Source organism: Oryza glaberrima, chromosome 10 (assembly GCF_000147395.1).
Source record: "Oryza glaberrima chromosome 10, OglaRS2, whole genome shotgun sequence".
NCBI lineage: Eukaryota > Viridiplantae > Streptophyta > Magnoliopsida > Poales > Poaceae > Oryza > Oryza glaberrima.
In genome coordinates, this window is record NC_068335.1 from 3,571,329 (window position 1) to 3,588,947 (window position 17,619).

General features: G+C 42.8%; 1 protein-coding gene across 1 annotated transcript; it reads left to right on the forward strand.

Annotated features, from left to right (window-relative positions):
- Positions 1-547: 547 nt before the first annotated feature.
- Positions 548-1,113, forward strand: LOC127752671 (uncharacterized). Its single transcript, XM_052278076.1, has 2 exons — positions 548-880; positions 985-1,113. The coding sequence occupies exons 1-2, from the start codon at positions 548-550 to the stop codon at positions 1,111-1,113; spliced, it is 462 nt and encodes a 153-aa protein (XP_052134036.1).
- Positions 1,114-17,619: the final 16,506 nt, after the last annotated feature.

The following is a 17,619-nucleotide window of genomic DNA, read 5'->3' on the forward strand; positions in this document are numbered from 1 at the left end:
TCCACCGGGAACCAGACGGAGGGGCTATTCATAGACGCGTTCAGCTCGATTCTGTTCAAGGATGACAGGAGGAACAGGCCAGATACATTTGGAAAACGGATTTTCTTTTCGACTTCTGTATCGGTAACGTCACTTTTACGTCAAACTCCATTGTTTTCCTTATCTATTCTGTACGGTGCAGCAACATTATTGATTTTCTTTCTCCTGTTTTCACAAGATTTTACTCTTTTGGAGCACAACAACTAATGGCCTCACTTTTTTTTTGCAGTATCTCCTGAACAGCGACTTCGTCAAAATAAATGGAGAGACACATGATTTCTCCCCAGATGATTTGGCAGGACACCTGCGCGAATACTTCCAGAACGTTCAGACGACGAAGGCTCAGATGGTAACCCCCCTATTCTTCATTAGTTAGGGTATAGTATTCGCATCAAGCCTAATGCCATGTCTATTTTCCTCCACTGCATCGAGCATATCTTGAACCCAGCAAATATTTTTTTGCAATTTTACATGCCCTTTTACTTTTCAATCCACGAATGGACAGATAATGGTTCCCGTGCTCCACCATGACCACTGGTCTCTGTACGCAATCAACATTGCACACAGGCGGGTCGACATTATGGATTCGAACAACTACAATTTGATTGGAACACTAGAGAGCGACCACCACCGTGCATTGTCCAAACGCATCGTCAAGCGCCTGAGTGATGCACTACATGAGGTAGCGCCGAAGAGTTTTTGCAGGTTCGGCGGATTCAGGAAGAACATGATGAAGTACCTAAAAATGCAAATCTGCTCCAACGACTATGCCTTTTACATCATGTGGTTCATGGAGGCTTACGATGGCAATAGGGAGTCTATCGAGACTCTTTCCATCCCGGTAACTACAGATACCACACCCACAGCATTGGTCTACTGACACATTCGCCGCTCAGTTTCACAATCATTATATACCATTGAATGATCAGCATTCTTTTTTCTCAGACCGACTCATCGCTTGTCCGATCAAGCATCCTCCACCAGCTGATGTTCAGCGAGTACAACCAAGCCGCGCCTCTTCATCCTGACATCGAGGAGTTCCGCCGTTCCAATGCTGTCGATCCTGCCGCCTAAAAAAATAGATGTGCATTTTACCATTTTGGAAAAACTTTTCTTTCATTGGGTTACATGATATGTACAATGATACAATCTCATGTCTTCAGGCTTTACTAAAGTTCATAACTAGTGTGGTACCAGAACATTTTCAGAATACAGGACATGAGATTGTTGTTGGTCATTGCACAGTTTTATTCTTTTGGTTATAATGACAACCTCGATATATATCTATATCATGTCATGTCTGTTGGGCAATTTTTGATGTCGTGTATGTCTCCCACTGCCTACCTCTTTCCAAATTCCTGGTAAAGCTAACAAACATAATATATTCGTTTAATCCTTTTGCAGTTTTTTTTGACTCGCTCACCACAACAAACACGGGTCTGTTTTGTCGGCATCAACGTTCTTTGCTGGAACCAGAGTCCGGACACACAAGTTACCTTTTAACTGAGCAGTTAACAAGCAGACATACTGGGACATGTTAAAAATTACATTTCACATGTGAAAAGAGTTACATTTTAACTCAGCCATCCAGCGCCTAGCATCTGTACACAATTGCTTAGTTGTTATGCGGAGAGTTAAATAGTTCCCAATCCAAATAGGACGAAGCATACATCGATGGACATCCAGAACCTAAGTTAAAAACTAACCCGGTAAAACGATACCAATAACCGAGATCGTCCGGAACCTATGATTAGTTAAAAAATTACTTATTGCTCGAGCAGGGAGCATCCCATACAACAAACCATCCAATGCTATGGGTCAAGTAGTCACATATTAACTCGCCATCCCCCTCTTGACATATGGCATGAGTAGTTCAAAAAATGGTCACAAACTCCTGTGTGTTTTTACAAATTCGTATGCACGGGACTAAAGGTAAAAAACTACTCAATAACCACAACCCACCCAATTAATCACGCGGTTATATAATGCGGCTTCCGTAAATAACTAAATTTTTAACTCTCATTGTTACACGTGGCATCATCTATACTATAAATTTATTCAAATCTACACCACGAAGGTCTCATGTCACACGATTTGACTACAATGTAGTTAAATTATAACTCGTTATATTGTAGCAGCGTTTTATTCTGTACAAAAAAAAATGGGATGAGCATTAATCGGACAATCCGTTATCATGTAATTAACCCACGATCCATTATTTTTGAAAAAAAAACGAACAACTGGGCGAGCAACACATGCAGATCCGTCATTATCGCCATTGCTTACTTTCAAGGCGTAACACTACACAGAAATAAAAAAAAAACGGCAACCAAGCTAGCTCCAAGTTAGGAAGGGCTCTCGGAGCACATCCTTCCTTCACTCATCTCTCTTCCTTGGCTGCTCATGGCATTGCCGGATATCACCAGTGCTACGTCATCTTGTCCGCCAGTCACTCCTCGCTCATCAACGGGCTGCCCTCCGGCGAGCCCTCCACACCAACAATGTACCCCATCGCGCCAAGAAGGAGATGCTCCCTCTCGATGGATGCCGCCATGCTTGGATGATAACGATATTGCAACCCCCACGCCAAATAGGTTCTATAGCCATGTAAGTTCACCTCCTTCTATCCCAATTTATTCTATAGTCAATATTTTTTCGACGTCTAGTTTGCGATAGTGATGCACCAACAGCACAATCTTTCGAGCCACGATTATTTTTCGTTTCGTTCATATCGCCGTGCGACGATACTAAGTACTCCCACTTAAATTAGAGAATTTTGATACTTTATACATGTTGCCAATTTTCATCAATCACATGAAACCGATTTATTCTTTAACCACAAGCAATTCTCATCGCCTTCAATAGTTAGAAACTTACCCAACTCCCATTACTCTAACAATTAGGTTCAACAAACACCTATGTACGATATCTTCGATCTATAAGTAATTTTTTTTTCTCTAAACCAACCACCATTTGCTACATAATTTGGGTGTTTCATATCAACAACTTCATGGGTACGCAAGCTATTTTTTAACTATCATTACGATTCCGAACGCACGTTTGTGTTTTATTAATCGAATGAATCCCATGCCTAATGAACACACTGGCAACTGGATACAAGCCATTTTTTAACTGGCAACCCACGTGTTATACTAAGCATCCACAATAATTATAGATTTCGTTTCTAAACTTTTCATAATGTTTCCACTGGTTCCTCCATAATCTATTATCAGAGCTTATCTTTGATATATAACAGGGTCCCAGCGTGCCACCACATATGGTGCCCACCGAATGCATGGCTTTCCCTACATACGACGATGCATACAAGTTCTACCAGACATACGCATGTCACGCTGGATTTGACATCAAGAAGAGCCACACGCACAAAGCGTTTCGCGAGGTGTGTTGTACTAGGGAGGGCAAGCACGTGTCGAAGGTCACCGATGGTGATAGACAATGGAGGAGACCGTCCAAGAAAATGGGGTGCAAGGCTTATGTGAAACTTAGGCACAACTATGACGACAGCAAGATCACATCGGTGGTGTATGATGTGGTAGAGCTACAGCACAACCACCCTCTAACGCCGTCCCCTTCGGCGGTAAAGCACATGCGTGCACATAAGAACCGCGACGACACAGTGATGCAATTTGTGGACACTATGCAAGAAAGTCACGTGCCGCAAAGTTGTATCATGGGCGTTCTATCAGATCTCCACGGAGGCCAAGAGAATATCCCTTTCACTTCCCGCGACGTCGGAGGCCAAGAGAATATCCCTTTCACTTCCCGCGACGTCGAGAACAGGTGATTCTTTCAAGTTATTCCATTTTTTCGTTCAGTGATGTTGCTTTCATTAAAGTTACTTTTTCGTGCTTTCTTGCATGAAGATACAAATGGGAGTTGTAAACAGGACGTTCCCACCTGACCTATGCAAGAAAGCAGCCAATGTCTGGAAGGAAAATGCGGATGACATCAACAAGTTGTTGGAGTTTTTCAACGAGTGCACGTTGCAAAACACTAAGTTCTACTGGGACGCCCAGCTCGATGAAAATGGTGTCATTAAGAACTTGTTTTGGAGTCATGCTAGTAGCCAGGCTGAATTTGCTGATTTTGGAGATGCGGTAACGTTTGACACCACTTACAAAACTAATATTTACGAAATGCCACTTGCAATGTTTGTTGGGGCAAACCACCATATGCAGAGCACCCTATTCGGATGTGCCTTGCTCAGAGACGAAAAGGCTGAGTCATTCGAGTGGTTATTCAACACCTTCAACAAGTGCATGGCTAATTTCCCGGCTCCGTGCTGCATCCTAACAGGCAAGTCTTAATTCAAATAACCCCCTATTGCCATCCACCCTTTAAATTTTTCTGTCAATCCAATTTTCATACACTTCCTATACGATAGTTTTTCCTCCTCTTATAAATTTTTTTTTTAGATCAAGATCCTGCTATGGCAGTCGCTGTCGGGTGGTGCTTCCCTGGGATAATACACCGTCTATGTAGGTGGCATATCCTCCACCGCCACTCTGACCCGTTGAACACCATTTTTGCACGGGACGGTCAAATTGAACCAGACATGATATTGTGCATCAATCAAACCTACACGCCGTATGAGTTTGAAACATCATGGGATCAATTCATAAAGAGGTATGATTTGGAGGGCTGTCCCACCATGAAAGCTTTATATGATATCAGGGAGAAGTGGGTGCCTCCGTTCTTTAGGAAGGATTATTGCGGGAGGATGACGTCGACGCAGCGAAGCGAGAGCATGAACAAGTTGGTGAAGCACAAGTTTGTTGACCACCAAACTGCGCTGCACCGTTTTGCTCGGAGGATGTTGGAGGTTATAACTGACAGGAAGGAGAAGGAGGCTGCTGAGACAAGAGCATGCTCGGTTAGTGATATTTTTACTAGGGGGAAATGGTTTGACATCAATCATATAATCCTACTAAATTTTAACTCAAGCCAACTATTTTGTATTTCTGTTGTACAGGGGAAGCCGGTGTTCGCTGTACGGTGTCCATTTGTTATACAGATGTCCAGACTTTACACCAGGGCCGCTTTCAGATTGTTTGAGGAGGCGCTTCAGGACAGCACCGACTTCAGGATCACACAAGACGACAATTTCTGCAACGGGTGGTTAGTGTCACACACGAAACGGTCCGAAAAACACAACTGGTGTCAAAAGCAATTCAAGCTTATTGGAGATGTGGACGCAGGGGTTTTTACATGCGAGTGCAAACAGTGGGAGTATACAGGTATTTTTACCGTACAAACTCGAAATCGCCGTTCTATGTATGGTTAACTATTTCAGCATTTCATTATCACACGTAGCAATTCGCTAGTCTAAATGCCGTTATCACACGTAGCAATTCTCTGGATGTAATCTTAGGCATGTTCTGCACACACATGCTCCGGGCATTTGTTCATGTACAACTTGAGAAGATACCCGCTGCCTACATCCTAAAGAGGTACACAATGAAAGCGAAGAGCGACGTGCCCTTTGATAGGCGGGACTGAGAGACAACCGGACCAGATGGTGTTCAAGAAAGTTACAGGTCAAATATGATGATGATTGAGGCGTTTGGAGTGGCTAGGGCGGCGTGCAAATCGAAGGTAGCGTTCGACAGGGCTATGTCTGTTCTGAAGGGATTGCGCAGCCAAGTAGAGGACATACCGCGTGACTCTATTGCGACTGTTCACACCAATACGCAGAATGACGTCGATGGACAAGTTGAAAACGCGGAAATAAGCAGGGAGCCCCCCCCAAAGTCAAGAACAAAAGGAAGGACCCGTGACCCGGATGAGGAAGTTCAACTTGGAGCCAAGGGCAATAAGATGTGCACACGGGAATGTGGGTGGTGCCATCTGAGGGATGGGCATTACGCGAATACATGCCCGACAAACCCAGCAAATTTCGACAAGGTCATGAAGGCCACTAACAGGGGTAAGGGTAAGAGGGGCAGGCCACGAGGATCCGGCAAGGGTAGAGGACGCGGTACCAATGCTGGATGCAAAGTTAGTATTGCAGTCCCTAGACCAACAATGAGATCCACCAGGGAGGGTCCATCGCTGCAAAGATGTTTGGACGACGAGTGGGCTGCATATGCGGCTGATTATGCTGCGTACACAGATGACGATCTAACAAATGCAGACGATGACATCGGGTGTTATGAAAGCGATTCCACATGATTACAGTATAGACACATCTATTTTATATAACACAGTCTATATTATACTTGTCTTGTTTTTCATCTATCAAACCATATTTCCAATTCATTAATGACTAGTTCCATCATTTTTTAATTTAATCCATTTTCATTCTTCATCGTCGAATGTACAATTTTATCATTGTGGTTCTCGAAACTAAAGTTAAAAAACCCATAGCGTGTTTGCGCACGATCATCACCACAACCGAAGTAATCTCTCATCTTACATACTTGATCAAATCACTCGTGTTGATACTACAAGAGAACAAGTTCAATTTTAACTCCTTTTTTAATATATTTTTTACATTACCATGTTGATCACACACTCACATATGTACCCTGCTGGTTAAAGTATAGATGGCATGCCACAAAAAACAATAAGTGATAGTTTTAGCTCACCCACTGAATCAACTCAGCAAAACTAAAAAAAAAATCACATGAATAAACGATTCATTCTTTATTATCTCTTAAAAAAGATGCAGACATATCACCAACATCTATAAACTTTAACATCTATAAACTTTAACCCTTTTTGGACTGTGGGTAATGTAATCAAAAAAACATATGGCCTAACATATGTAATGACATGCTGAAGAAAATAAATAGACATATCAAAACTAATCTCGTTTATGTCATTTGAATCGGGTTGCTGGTGACTGAGCATCTCTTGGGGGGGGGGGGGGTCTGATCATATCAAAAGTTGTATATGTCCTCTTGTATAATATCAAGGTCACTGTCGTCGTATACGAAGGCTGGGTGCAGAATAATCCTGTTGTTGGGGTCTTCCGGTGGATTTAGATCGTCGACGTCCGAAGGGGGAGAAGGGCATGGGGTAGACATGTACCCCAAGTCCTCTGCGTAGATAATGCCATCATCTTCCATGGATGGCGACAGCGGGTAAGGGGGTGGAGACAGTGGAGGAGGGCTTGTCACCCTAAACTCTTCGGGGAGATCACTCTCATGCTCATCCTGTTGCGGCGTGGCATCGGCGGTGGGTGTTTTTGTGGGAACTACAAAATGTGTATTCGTGGTTTGGGTCTCTTGTTTATCATCCATGGTGGTGTTGGTTGCGTAAAACAGATGTTGAGCTGTGCAGCTTAAATAGGGGAAATAACCAGGAAGGTTGACTCCTACATATCAGGGAAAACAATCTACGCGATTATTACGCGATTCTTGTTTGCATGCATGCACGACATTTTCGGAGAAACGCGCGGATGGATAAACAACCATAATGCAACCACATCATGGCATCATATAGTTATTAAATAACTATGTAAAATTCACGCCGTGTAAAAAACTAACTTCCATGCAATTGGCACTTCAAACAATAACAAAATTAAAAAAAAAGTCAGCAATAAAAAAAACATATGGTACGTCTTTCAGCATCGTTAGGCTTATTTTTAAAATTTCGCCACGCTTTTTTAAATTCTCTCCATGGCCATTTCATACTCCCGAAACAATGTCAAATTATTAACTCCTTACATGCGACTTCGATAGGCAAACAAGTCGCTCCATCAGTTAAATTATAACTCCTCACCCACGGAACGTCTCCATCACCGCTGGGTATTTGCAAGTTAAAATCTAACTATTTTCATCACAAGCACTTTTTTAACCTAAACATGTCCCGGTCGTGCGAGCGGGTCCTCGGTAAAAAATTAACTTGTTATATGTAACATTGGTACTCAACACCATTATTAAAAACAGTAAAATTTTTACTACAGCATTCGATCTCCCATTGACAAGCGGACTGCTGGTATCGTTTGCGCCACATTTTCCATCAGTTAATTGTTTACTCCTTACTCGGTTGGTTTTGTTTTTGGGGGCTGACATTCCGCGTTTGTGTGTAGCGCCATTTAAACCGTGGCGCGGAGCGCCTGTGTGTGGCGCTGGGTAGCGCCACCGTATATACGTATATATATATATATATATATATATATATATATATATATATATATATATACACCCCTCCCTTAAATAACTATTCTACACCTCCTCCCTTCATCAGCCCAACTACCAAGCCCATCCCTCCCTCCGATCACGAGCGGCTCCACCTCCCTCCTGATCCACGCCCGGCCCCGCCTCCCAGCGCCCTCCCCCCGCCCCCCTCGTCCTCCTCCCAGCGCCAGCGATCGCGCGCCCGGCCCCGCCTCCTCCTCTCCAGCGCGCCTTTTCTCCTCTTCCTCCCCATCCCGATCTCTTTCTCCTTTTTTTTCTTCTTCTCTTTTCTAGAAAAAAATAAAAATAAATTGATGAATTCAAGATTAGAACCCATGATCTTATGGTTTATAACAAACTCTCCTAACCAATTTACCCTATGACACTTTGTGATTTGAGATCATTGTTTGTTTTCTATGTACATCTATTCAAATTTTGTGAACACAAATCCATTATGTTACTGTATAAATCATACCTTGTTACTACGATTCGGTAGTAACATTATCGCAGAAGTGCAGTAACATGATACGTTACTGCGAAATTTATATGTCATTACTGTAAAATTTATAGGTCGTTACTACACTTTTGTAGTAACATCACGACGAAATTGCAGTAAAAGAGAACATACGTTAGTAACTGTACTATTACAGTACCACTGCTTGTGCATAGCTAAATTTTTAAATCTCAATATTGTGCAAAATACAAGTACTAAAAAGGTGCATGTGCAAGGTCACAAGTGAACATAAGTACTAAAAGTACTTCTCTTTCTATATGCAAAGATACATACTAACAAGCTTAGTAAAAGTAAACTTCTAGAATTCTAATCTTTAAACAATAATACAATTGCCCTGTTACTATACGATAATCGAGACAAGATGTTTAACGAAACTAGATCCATCATGACTATTTTATAACATTGTTACTGCGGAAAGTAGTCGTGTTACTACATATTGACTGTCGCGTTACTACGCATTTCCAGCGAGACGAGAACTAAAAAAAAATAAATCTCAACCTTTAGAGAGCAATGTCTCTCATGTTATATATTATTTTTCTAATCCGTCTGCACCATAATGTTCGTAAAAAAGTGCATAACAAAACTAGATCCATCATGACTATTTTTTGATGTCGTTACTGCGAGAAAATTATCCTGTTACTGCACGATGACCGTTCTGTTACTACGTAATTCCTACGAGACGAGGACAACAAAGTGGTGGCCGGGGGAGGGAGCCAATGGGCGGGTTTGACCGGCGGGAGGGAGCTTTGACCAGCCTTTGACTGAGGTGGGAGGGGGGATTTGGGCCCTAGGAAGGGTGGGGGAGGTGGGATTGGCCCATGGAAGGAGGGGGGGTGTAGAATAGATTCACTATATATATATATATATATATATATATATATATATATATATATATATATATATATATATATATATATATATATATATATATATATGGAAAGTCAAATATGAACCAAGGTTCATATGCTCCTGCAATCACTACCGTTGAAGTGTTTCAAGATGTGTGCATACATACAGAGAGATCAAGTGCTAACATGCTACTGATATTTTTGACGTGACATTTTATTCTCTCAACCACTCACCCAGCCTCAGCCATGTGATCATCCATCATTTTTTAGTCTTCCAAGTTTGCCCCTCAGCTAGCCTCCCTTACATGATTTCTGCACTTCATGTTAGTTAGATTTTCTTCACTGCTCCTCCATGTTAAAAATATAATTTTGCAGATGTGGCTTGCTTTTGTAACTCTAAAAAACATTTGATATATATATAGGTAAAGATCATACGTACGAATTATAGGACATCCTTTTCTAATTGACAACATGCTAAAAATCTAATTTTATTAATATCTATAGAGAATAACGTGGACTGTGGTTTATAAATGATGTATCACTAAACAACATTAAGACAATAATATGGCACTAAACAACTCAGAAAGTTGATATACCTCTAAAACCCAGTAACTCCCATGACATCCCATATTTTGACGCCAACAAATTGACCTTTAGGTATACAATTTTATCTTCATCAATCAATTCCACACCATAATATCCCCAACCGCATTAATAATTTCTATCACTCGTGTCATTATACAAATGATACATCACAATATATATATATATATATATATATATATATATATATATATATATATATATATATATATATATATATATATCATAATCTCCACATGCTATGAAAGGTCAACCATATCTCGCTTTAAATTCTTACCTTACCTTAAACTAATAATACCCCTGTCATTTTTTTTTGGTAAGAAGATATATACCATCATTTTTTTAGCAAGGGAAAATATATTAGTTTCCATTAAAAACAGAGATGTTGACACATCTATTGTTGTTGTGTACGTACTAATAATGTACTGCTTGTAGGATTAGAGCATCCATGTGGAAGGAACTAATCATGTAACAACAAACAAAGAAGAGAAAAAAATACACATTAAATTACACTGTAGTACTACTTAGAGGGCATTTTAGTCATTGAAATTGCATTATGTACCATCCCCTCCTCTCACTATAAGGAGACAAAAACAGATAGGTACATTTTACTAGGTGCTAAATGTAAAGATCTGCACATGGATTGAACGGTGCAAATTGTTGGTGCATATGCACCTAGGTTCATATTATCCAACTCCTATATATATATATATATATATATATATATATATATATATATATATATATATATATGAAACTACTATATGGCTCCTACGGCGCTACGTATTTAAACGGCGCCTGATACAGTCCCACGCTCCTCCTGCCCACGTGTCACCATGTTCGTTAATCCAGTCAACCCACCACCTCTTCGCGAGTCACAATTTTACTCAACATCCCATTCGACCCAGTCCGCTAAATATGCCGCCAACCGACATCCACACATCACTCAACATTGTGGGTTAAAATTTTACTCCTTTTTGTGTCTATCAGGTCTCTCTACGTGCCACCCGTGAGACTGGTCCATCGCCAACACATTAACGGTTTCGTTAGTCAAAATTTAACGTTCTGTCCTCCAGTAAGATACACCCGATTACAACAACGTGACAACATCAATGCCGGGAGTTAAACTTTGACTATATAGCCGTACATCCGACTACATCAACGCAACTCAAAATTTAACTCGCCATCAGTGATGCAACGAGTCAAAATTTAACTCACGACGCCACTCATCAGTGGCCTCACTTACCACCACCACCACGTTGTAGTGAGTAAAAACTTTACTCAACATATAACACCACAACACCACGAAGCCGCGAGTCACCATCAGTGATGCAACGAGTCAAAATTTAACTCATGTTGTGAGTTAACGTTTAACTATATATCCTCCACACGAGCCATCCCATGCGCCAACCGTTGTGAGTCAAACTTTTATCAGATCATGTGTTACACCAACACGATGACATGAGTCAAACTTTAACTCGGCAGACGTTCACCGATGCCATCATCCGCGTCACCGTCCACGTGTCACCCACCACAACTCCCATAGTGATATCAAGAGTTAAAGTTTAACTCTACATACACCCGTCCGAGTCATACGCGAGACCGCCCTCGTGTCACTTGCTACAGCCATCTAGATTCAATGAGTAAAAAATTTACTCATCATTTTTTCCCACAGCAGGTAATTTTTTTTAAATATTTTTTTCGGATGTCAGTTACAGTGCGCATTGCAGCGAATCTGCAGGCTCTAGTTGGTTCCAAATCGTCGCAGTTACCGTCTTCTCCACTAATTTCGGTCATTTCCCCATTTTATCCGGCAGAAGTGAGCACGGAGCAAAATCTCTCTCTGCCTTGCGGCTTGCGTTCCGGAGTCCGCCGCCGCTGCTCCAGCCGACCCCCCGGTGTCCACCACCGCACGGTGGCACCAGGTAACGTGATATCCTCCAGCATCCCCTAACCCCTTTTTATGTGATTTGATCTCGCTGCTGATATTGCTCCCTCATCCCAAACCATATGCCGCCGGCTAGGTTTACTCACTGCATCTCCTGATTCATTAAGGTCGCGGATGGAGGTCATCTGTAAAATGCCGGCAAAGGTGAAGAGGATTCGGTTCGCTGACTCTCAAACAGAGTGCGAGGTTGTTCTTCCCCTAACCATGGGGGGCGGCGCAACCTCATCGGCCATTGCGCCAGACGAACCAGCACAGAAGAAGGGTAAAAGGAAGAGGCGGTCCAAACCGGTCGCCGGAGCCGCAACTGGAGACGAGGTGAGTTTAGTTTGAACGGAAAAATCTTCAAACCTTTTTATCCGCCACGGCCCGTACACCTGTGTCGTCATCTATCTTAGGCCTGTAGCTACCATGCTTGCATTTTAATAGATCCAGATCATTTTTGTTTGAGGGGAATAGTTTGTTTGTCCACTTCTCAAATATTGATGCATTAAATCCAATCAATGGATTATTCGAGTGAATGTCGACAAACCAGATCATTGCTTAAAACTAACTCGCATTATCAAATCTGTAAATAGTCTTGTAGTTATTCGTTAACTCCTTTAGTTTTCATGCAACACATGATGATTATAGGAACAAGCTAGCATAGCAGGAGTCTTTAGTGCAGTGCATACATACCACAGTTAAAATTTAACTGTCACATGTATACAGTACAACAACCTGCACTTGTGCTATATCATGAATTTTTTTTTAACTATGTATTGACTGGCACCTTTTGCTGCATAACCCACTATGCCCCCTTATTTTTCTCATGAATACATCCTGTTTATTTCAATTTCCCTATGTTATATGGGCATTGGTGCGTGATCAAATCATTGGACCAATTCTGAGCCTCCCTTTCGATGTCAGCATTCTTGATCTTTTAAGTTTATTCTTTTTTATGAAAGTGTGTCGTGTGCGTATTGCCCCACTCCATGCTCCCCTAAGTCGTTTCTTTTTCATCACTCTAATTTTTGAACGATATCAAAACAACTCACACTGTTCAGCAACGAGCCATGTTATTTATACGCTGCTTTTCAATCATGGTTTGCTCATTATTTGTCTAGGTTTTTTTACTATTTTCTGTAGCAGGCAGCTGGTTCTAAGGGTCCCAACCTGACACGATGCAGTGCCGCACTAGCATCGGACGCTTGCCGTGCTTTGTCCAATACGCACCACGAGAAACTAGAGGAGATTGGGTTAGACGCCGTGGCATGCATGACACTTGCGAGCCTTGAGAAGCCAGATCTCATACGTTGGCTCATGGACAGGACCGATCCCGACACGATGTGCATCTCTCTTGACGACGACAGGAAGATCCAGATCACCCCACGCATAGTTCAGCTTGTTATGGGCACACCACTAGGTGGCAAGGACATTGTTATCCCACCTAAAAAGGTTGTTCGAATTGTACATGACAGGATTGTAGAAGAACTGGGTTTGGCACGTAATGTTCGGCTCACACCAAAGATCCTGATTGAAGCGATCAAGCAATGGAAGGATGACCCCGGGGCAGTTAGGTTCTTTGTCATGGTTCTCATGTCCACGCTGTTAATCCCAACAACAGATTTTTACATCCCCAAGGATTATGTGTGGCTGGCAGCTGATCTTGATCGGGTTGCTGCCATTGATTGGTCAAAGGTAGTTTTCCAAGCTCTGAGTGATAGCTTGAGGTGTTGGCGCGAAAATCCGGGGTCGTCCATCGCATTGTGCGTTGTATTTTTGGTGGTAAGCTATTATTTTTTTCTTCACCCTTCCAGCACCTTTGTTTATGTTGTTTTCAATAATAGTTTTATGCACACCACTGGATCAACTGTTTTGAACGTGTGTTACTTAATTATCCACGGTAATTTCTTGCACAGGTTTTATATCTCGACAACAGCCTCCCTCCCAGAGAAGTTGTTATGGACCAGATGTTCACACCCCGTATCCAGATGTTCACCAAGGACATCGTCGACCAGCTTGTTAATGAGGACCAAAATGCTGGCGGGGATGGCACACCGCCTTTCGGGAACCTCCCCGTAAGATTCTTCTACCCCCCTACCCCCACAGAACAGCTTTGATGATATTGTTGACTTTATTGCTTGCCGTCTCATCTCGCGTCGCTATGTTCCCCCCAATAAACACTTTGTGTTGTCTACTTTCATCCAAATGGATAAAATCAACCATTTTTATGTCCGAATCCATCCATTTTATGTTGTTGGCTGTTAAGATGAACACCCCTTATGTATTCAGTTAATTTTCAACAAGCTTTCAATTTACATACCCGTTTGTATGTTTAACAGCTGCGCCCGATTTCCACAACCTGCTACGCCAACAAGCAGAACGTCAAGGGGAAGGGGCCGATGAGCACGGTTATTAGGGCATCATCATTAACATTCCCCAACATGTCCGCAATCATCAGTACTCACCTTGCAGGGCTTCCAGAAGAGAAGAGGATTTATTTGATGGATGCACTCGGCGAGTATGATAAACAGGCGAAAGAAAGTGCAACGGAGATTGAGCGCCAATTTAGCATGGTGGTTGACAAGCAAAATTTGCTTTGTCAACGTCTCATCGATGCGCTGCAAAGCGACAGCTCTGCATCCCCATGACCCTATGCAGGACAATCTTCAGGTTGCCAGCCTAGCAGATCAATAATGCGACGGTTGTTCAAGAGTGCATGACACCACAGATGCATCCTATAGTTGCACAACAGCACCACAAGCAGATGCCAAACGAGCAGCAGCAACAGCACCGGCTTGACGAGCAGCATCAGCGTCAGGATCACCAGCCAAAGCAGAACCATCCGCACGATGAGCTGCAGCACCGGAAGCAACGGCCGGAACAGCAGCAACAGGACCAAGTTCAGCAGCAGCAGCAGGAGCAGCTGCCCGATCAGCACCTGCAGCAAGTGCAGATGCATGACCAGCAACAGCCGCTGCACCATGAGGAGCGGCAGGAGCAACACGACCAAATTGCTGGCAGTCCTAAATCAGCGGGCGATGGCATGGCTAACGTTGATCACGTGGACACCACCCCGCAAGCCCGCCATGGCGTTACAGCGCAGTCTCCAACGGCAAATATTGAAAACCCACTTTTAGGACTCACCAGGCAACTGACTGAGGAATCTGCTATCCCCGTCGAGCATGAGGGAGTGGACGGTCCTTCCAAAAAAGCTAATGAAATGGATGTCTCGGCAGATCCTATGGACGTTCATCGGATCGACGAGCCAAACTTACAACAACACACCCCCACCGTCACGAAGGAAACGGCACCAGAGGACACAGCAATCATAGTGACAACAGATGCCGGCGTGGCACATGGGTTTTACTCAGTCCCAGCAGGCGATGCACGTCTACATTTGCCGCGGCCTGATCAGGGTACTCACACAGTGCCATCAATTGCCAATCCTCCACAAGATGTCGGCGCTGCTGGAGTTCATCATACCGACACATCTCCGGCAACCCACTCATCGGTTCGGTCTGATGATAGTCATCTCGGTATGTGCACCCCCCCAGCGAGTGAGGTGCATGCATTTTTTGAGTTCATTAATTAATTTGGTTGTCCCTATTCGCAGACTCTCTAAACGAAGCACTTTCCATCACGCCAACTCCATCCCTGGTTCTCCCACCCGACAATGAAATGACTGACACGCAAGTTTACGACAAGATTGAGGAAATATGCTTGAGGGAGGGAGCCCCATCCTTGTCTGAGGTATTTATCTATCCCCTTTGTCCATGGATTTGGTTATGTCCATACCAAATTAAACAAATTGGCCTTATGTTGGCAACCATATTAAATACCAGTGTGAATCACTATATAGTTGCTATCCGCATATATGACCATATATATATATATAACATGCTTTCAAGTTAACACCGTGCTTGAGGAACTTTCTTTTTTTCATGCACGACCACCACCCTGGTAATTAAGATAGTTGTTTTGTACTGTTTACGCGCCAAATGTCAGACCAGTTTATTCATGGTTATTTTTTAATTATTCTCAGCTGATGTCTGACACCAATGCGGACATTGAAGGCGTAAACTCAACCCCGTGGTCGCAACCTAAGCGGTTCATCTCCAGACCCGCAAGATTTGTATCGCCAGTGGTAGTGGGTCCATCGCATCACACGAGCAACATTGATGCCAGTGTCCAGCTCAGGGATTTCATCATCAACAACCAGGATCGCATCAACAGGTTGGTTTACAACCATATCTGATTCATCTTTTGCACCGCACTTTTTTCCAAAGTATTCATGTTATATCCCTGACGATACATTCGTTTAAACGTCAACAGCGTCAAACTTATAGAGATCGGCACCACCGTGGCCTACGGGTATGATGTAGTCTGATCCTTTTCCAACGGTGTTTTGTCTGAAGGTATGTTCATAGACGCTTTCAGTTCGAAGCTTTTCAAGGACGATTTGAGGATGAGACCAGATACTTTTGGGAAAAGGATTTTTCTTCCCACATCTATTTCGGTAAACACAATATAATCCCATTGCAATTGATTCGTTTAAATTCCATCCCTTTCATATCATCTGCGTTAACTAACCAACCAGCCGAAACCCATTCTGATTCGAACTTATTGCAGTACCTCCTCAACGTTGACTATATCAAACACGGTGGGCAGACAACAGAATTCTCGGGCGAGGCCCTGTCCAACACTCTTCGCGATTGGTTCAGGCACATTAATACATTGAAAACGCAGCTGGTAAACATATGCCCCCGATACTTTTGTTTGTTACAATGGACCATGATAATCAAATATTTCCCAATTTTTTTGAAATCTTCCTTACATTCATAATTTTGTACAGATAATCACCCCTGTTCTGCACAACAGCCACTGGTCACTCTATGCTATCAACATCCCACACAAGCGGATTGACATAATGGATTCTAACAACTATCCAATGATTGGTACTCAGTTCAGCGATCACCATCGGCATTTGTCAAAACGGATTGTCAAAAGGTTGAGTGACGCACTCCTGACGGCCTTGCCAAAAAAGTTCTGTAGATTCGGCGGATTCCGGAAGACTCCCATGCCGTGCGCCAAGATGGCTATTTGTTCTAACGATTGCGCATTCTACATCATGAGGTTCATGGAGGCCTATGACGGCAACAGGGAACCCATCGAGACAATGATCATCCCGGTAACAATTTCTACACCGTAAACACTATGAACCAGCCATACATTTCACAATTGTAACAAATGTACAATCCCTGATTTTTATTTTTCAAAATTTATACCACAGGGCAACTCGACGATCATCCGATCAAGCATCCTCCACCAACTAATTTTCAGTGAACACAATATCGCCGTTCCGCACCACCCAGATATCGTGCCGTTCCATGGCCCGTCGTCAGACTGATTTTCTGTCTGAATGAATCACTTTGACTTTGCTTTTCCTGGCTGCTGTGGTTGGGGGTTTTGTGTGTGGTGGCGGCTGTCATGGTGCCAGCTATAAAATGCACTATGTTATGTAAATACTCTAAAACCTGTCAA

Excerpts from the sequence above, each read along its gene's own strand:
- LOC127752671 (XM_052278076.1), top strand. The coding sequence starts at position 548 with ATGGTTCCCGTGCTCCACCATGACCACTGGTCTCTGTACGCAATCAAC. Across the intron at positions 881-984 it reads TCGAGACTCTTTCCATCCCG|ACCGACTCATCGCTTGTCCG; the intron begins GTAACTACAGAT and ends CTTTTTTCTCAG.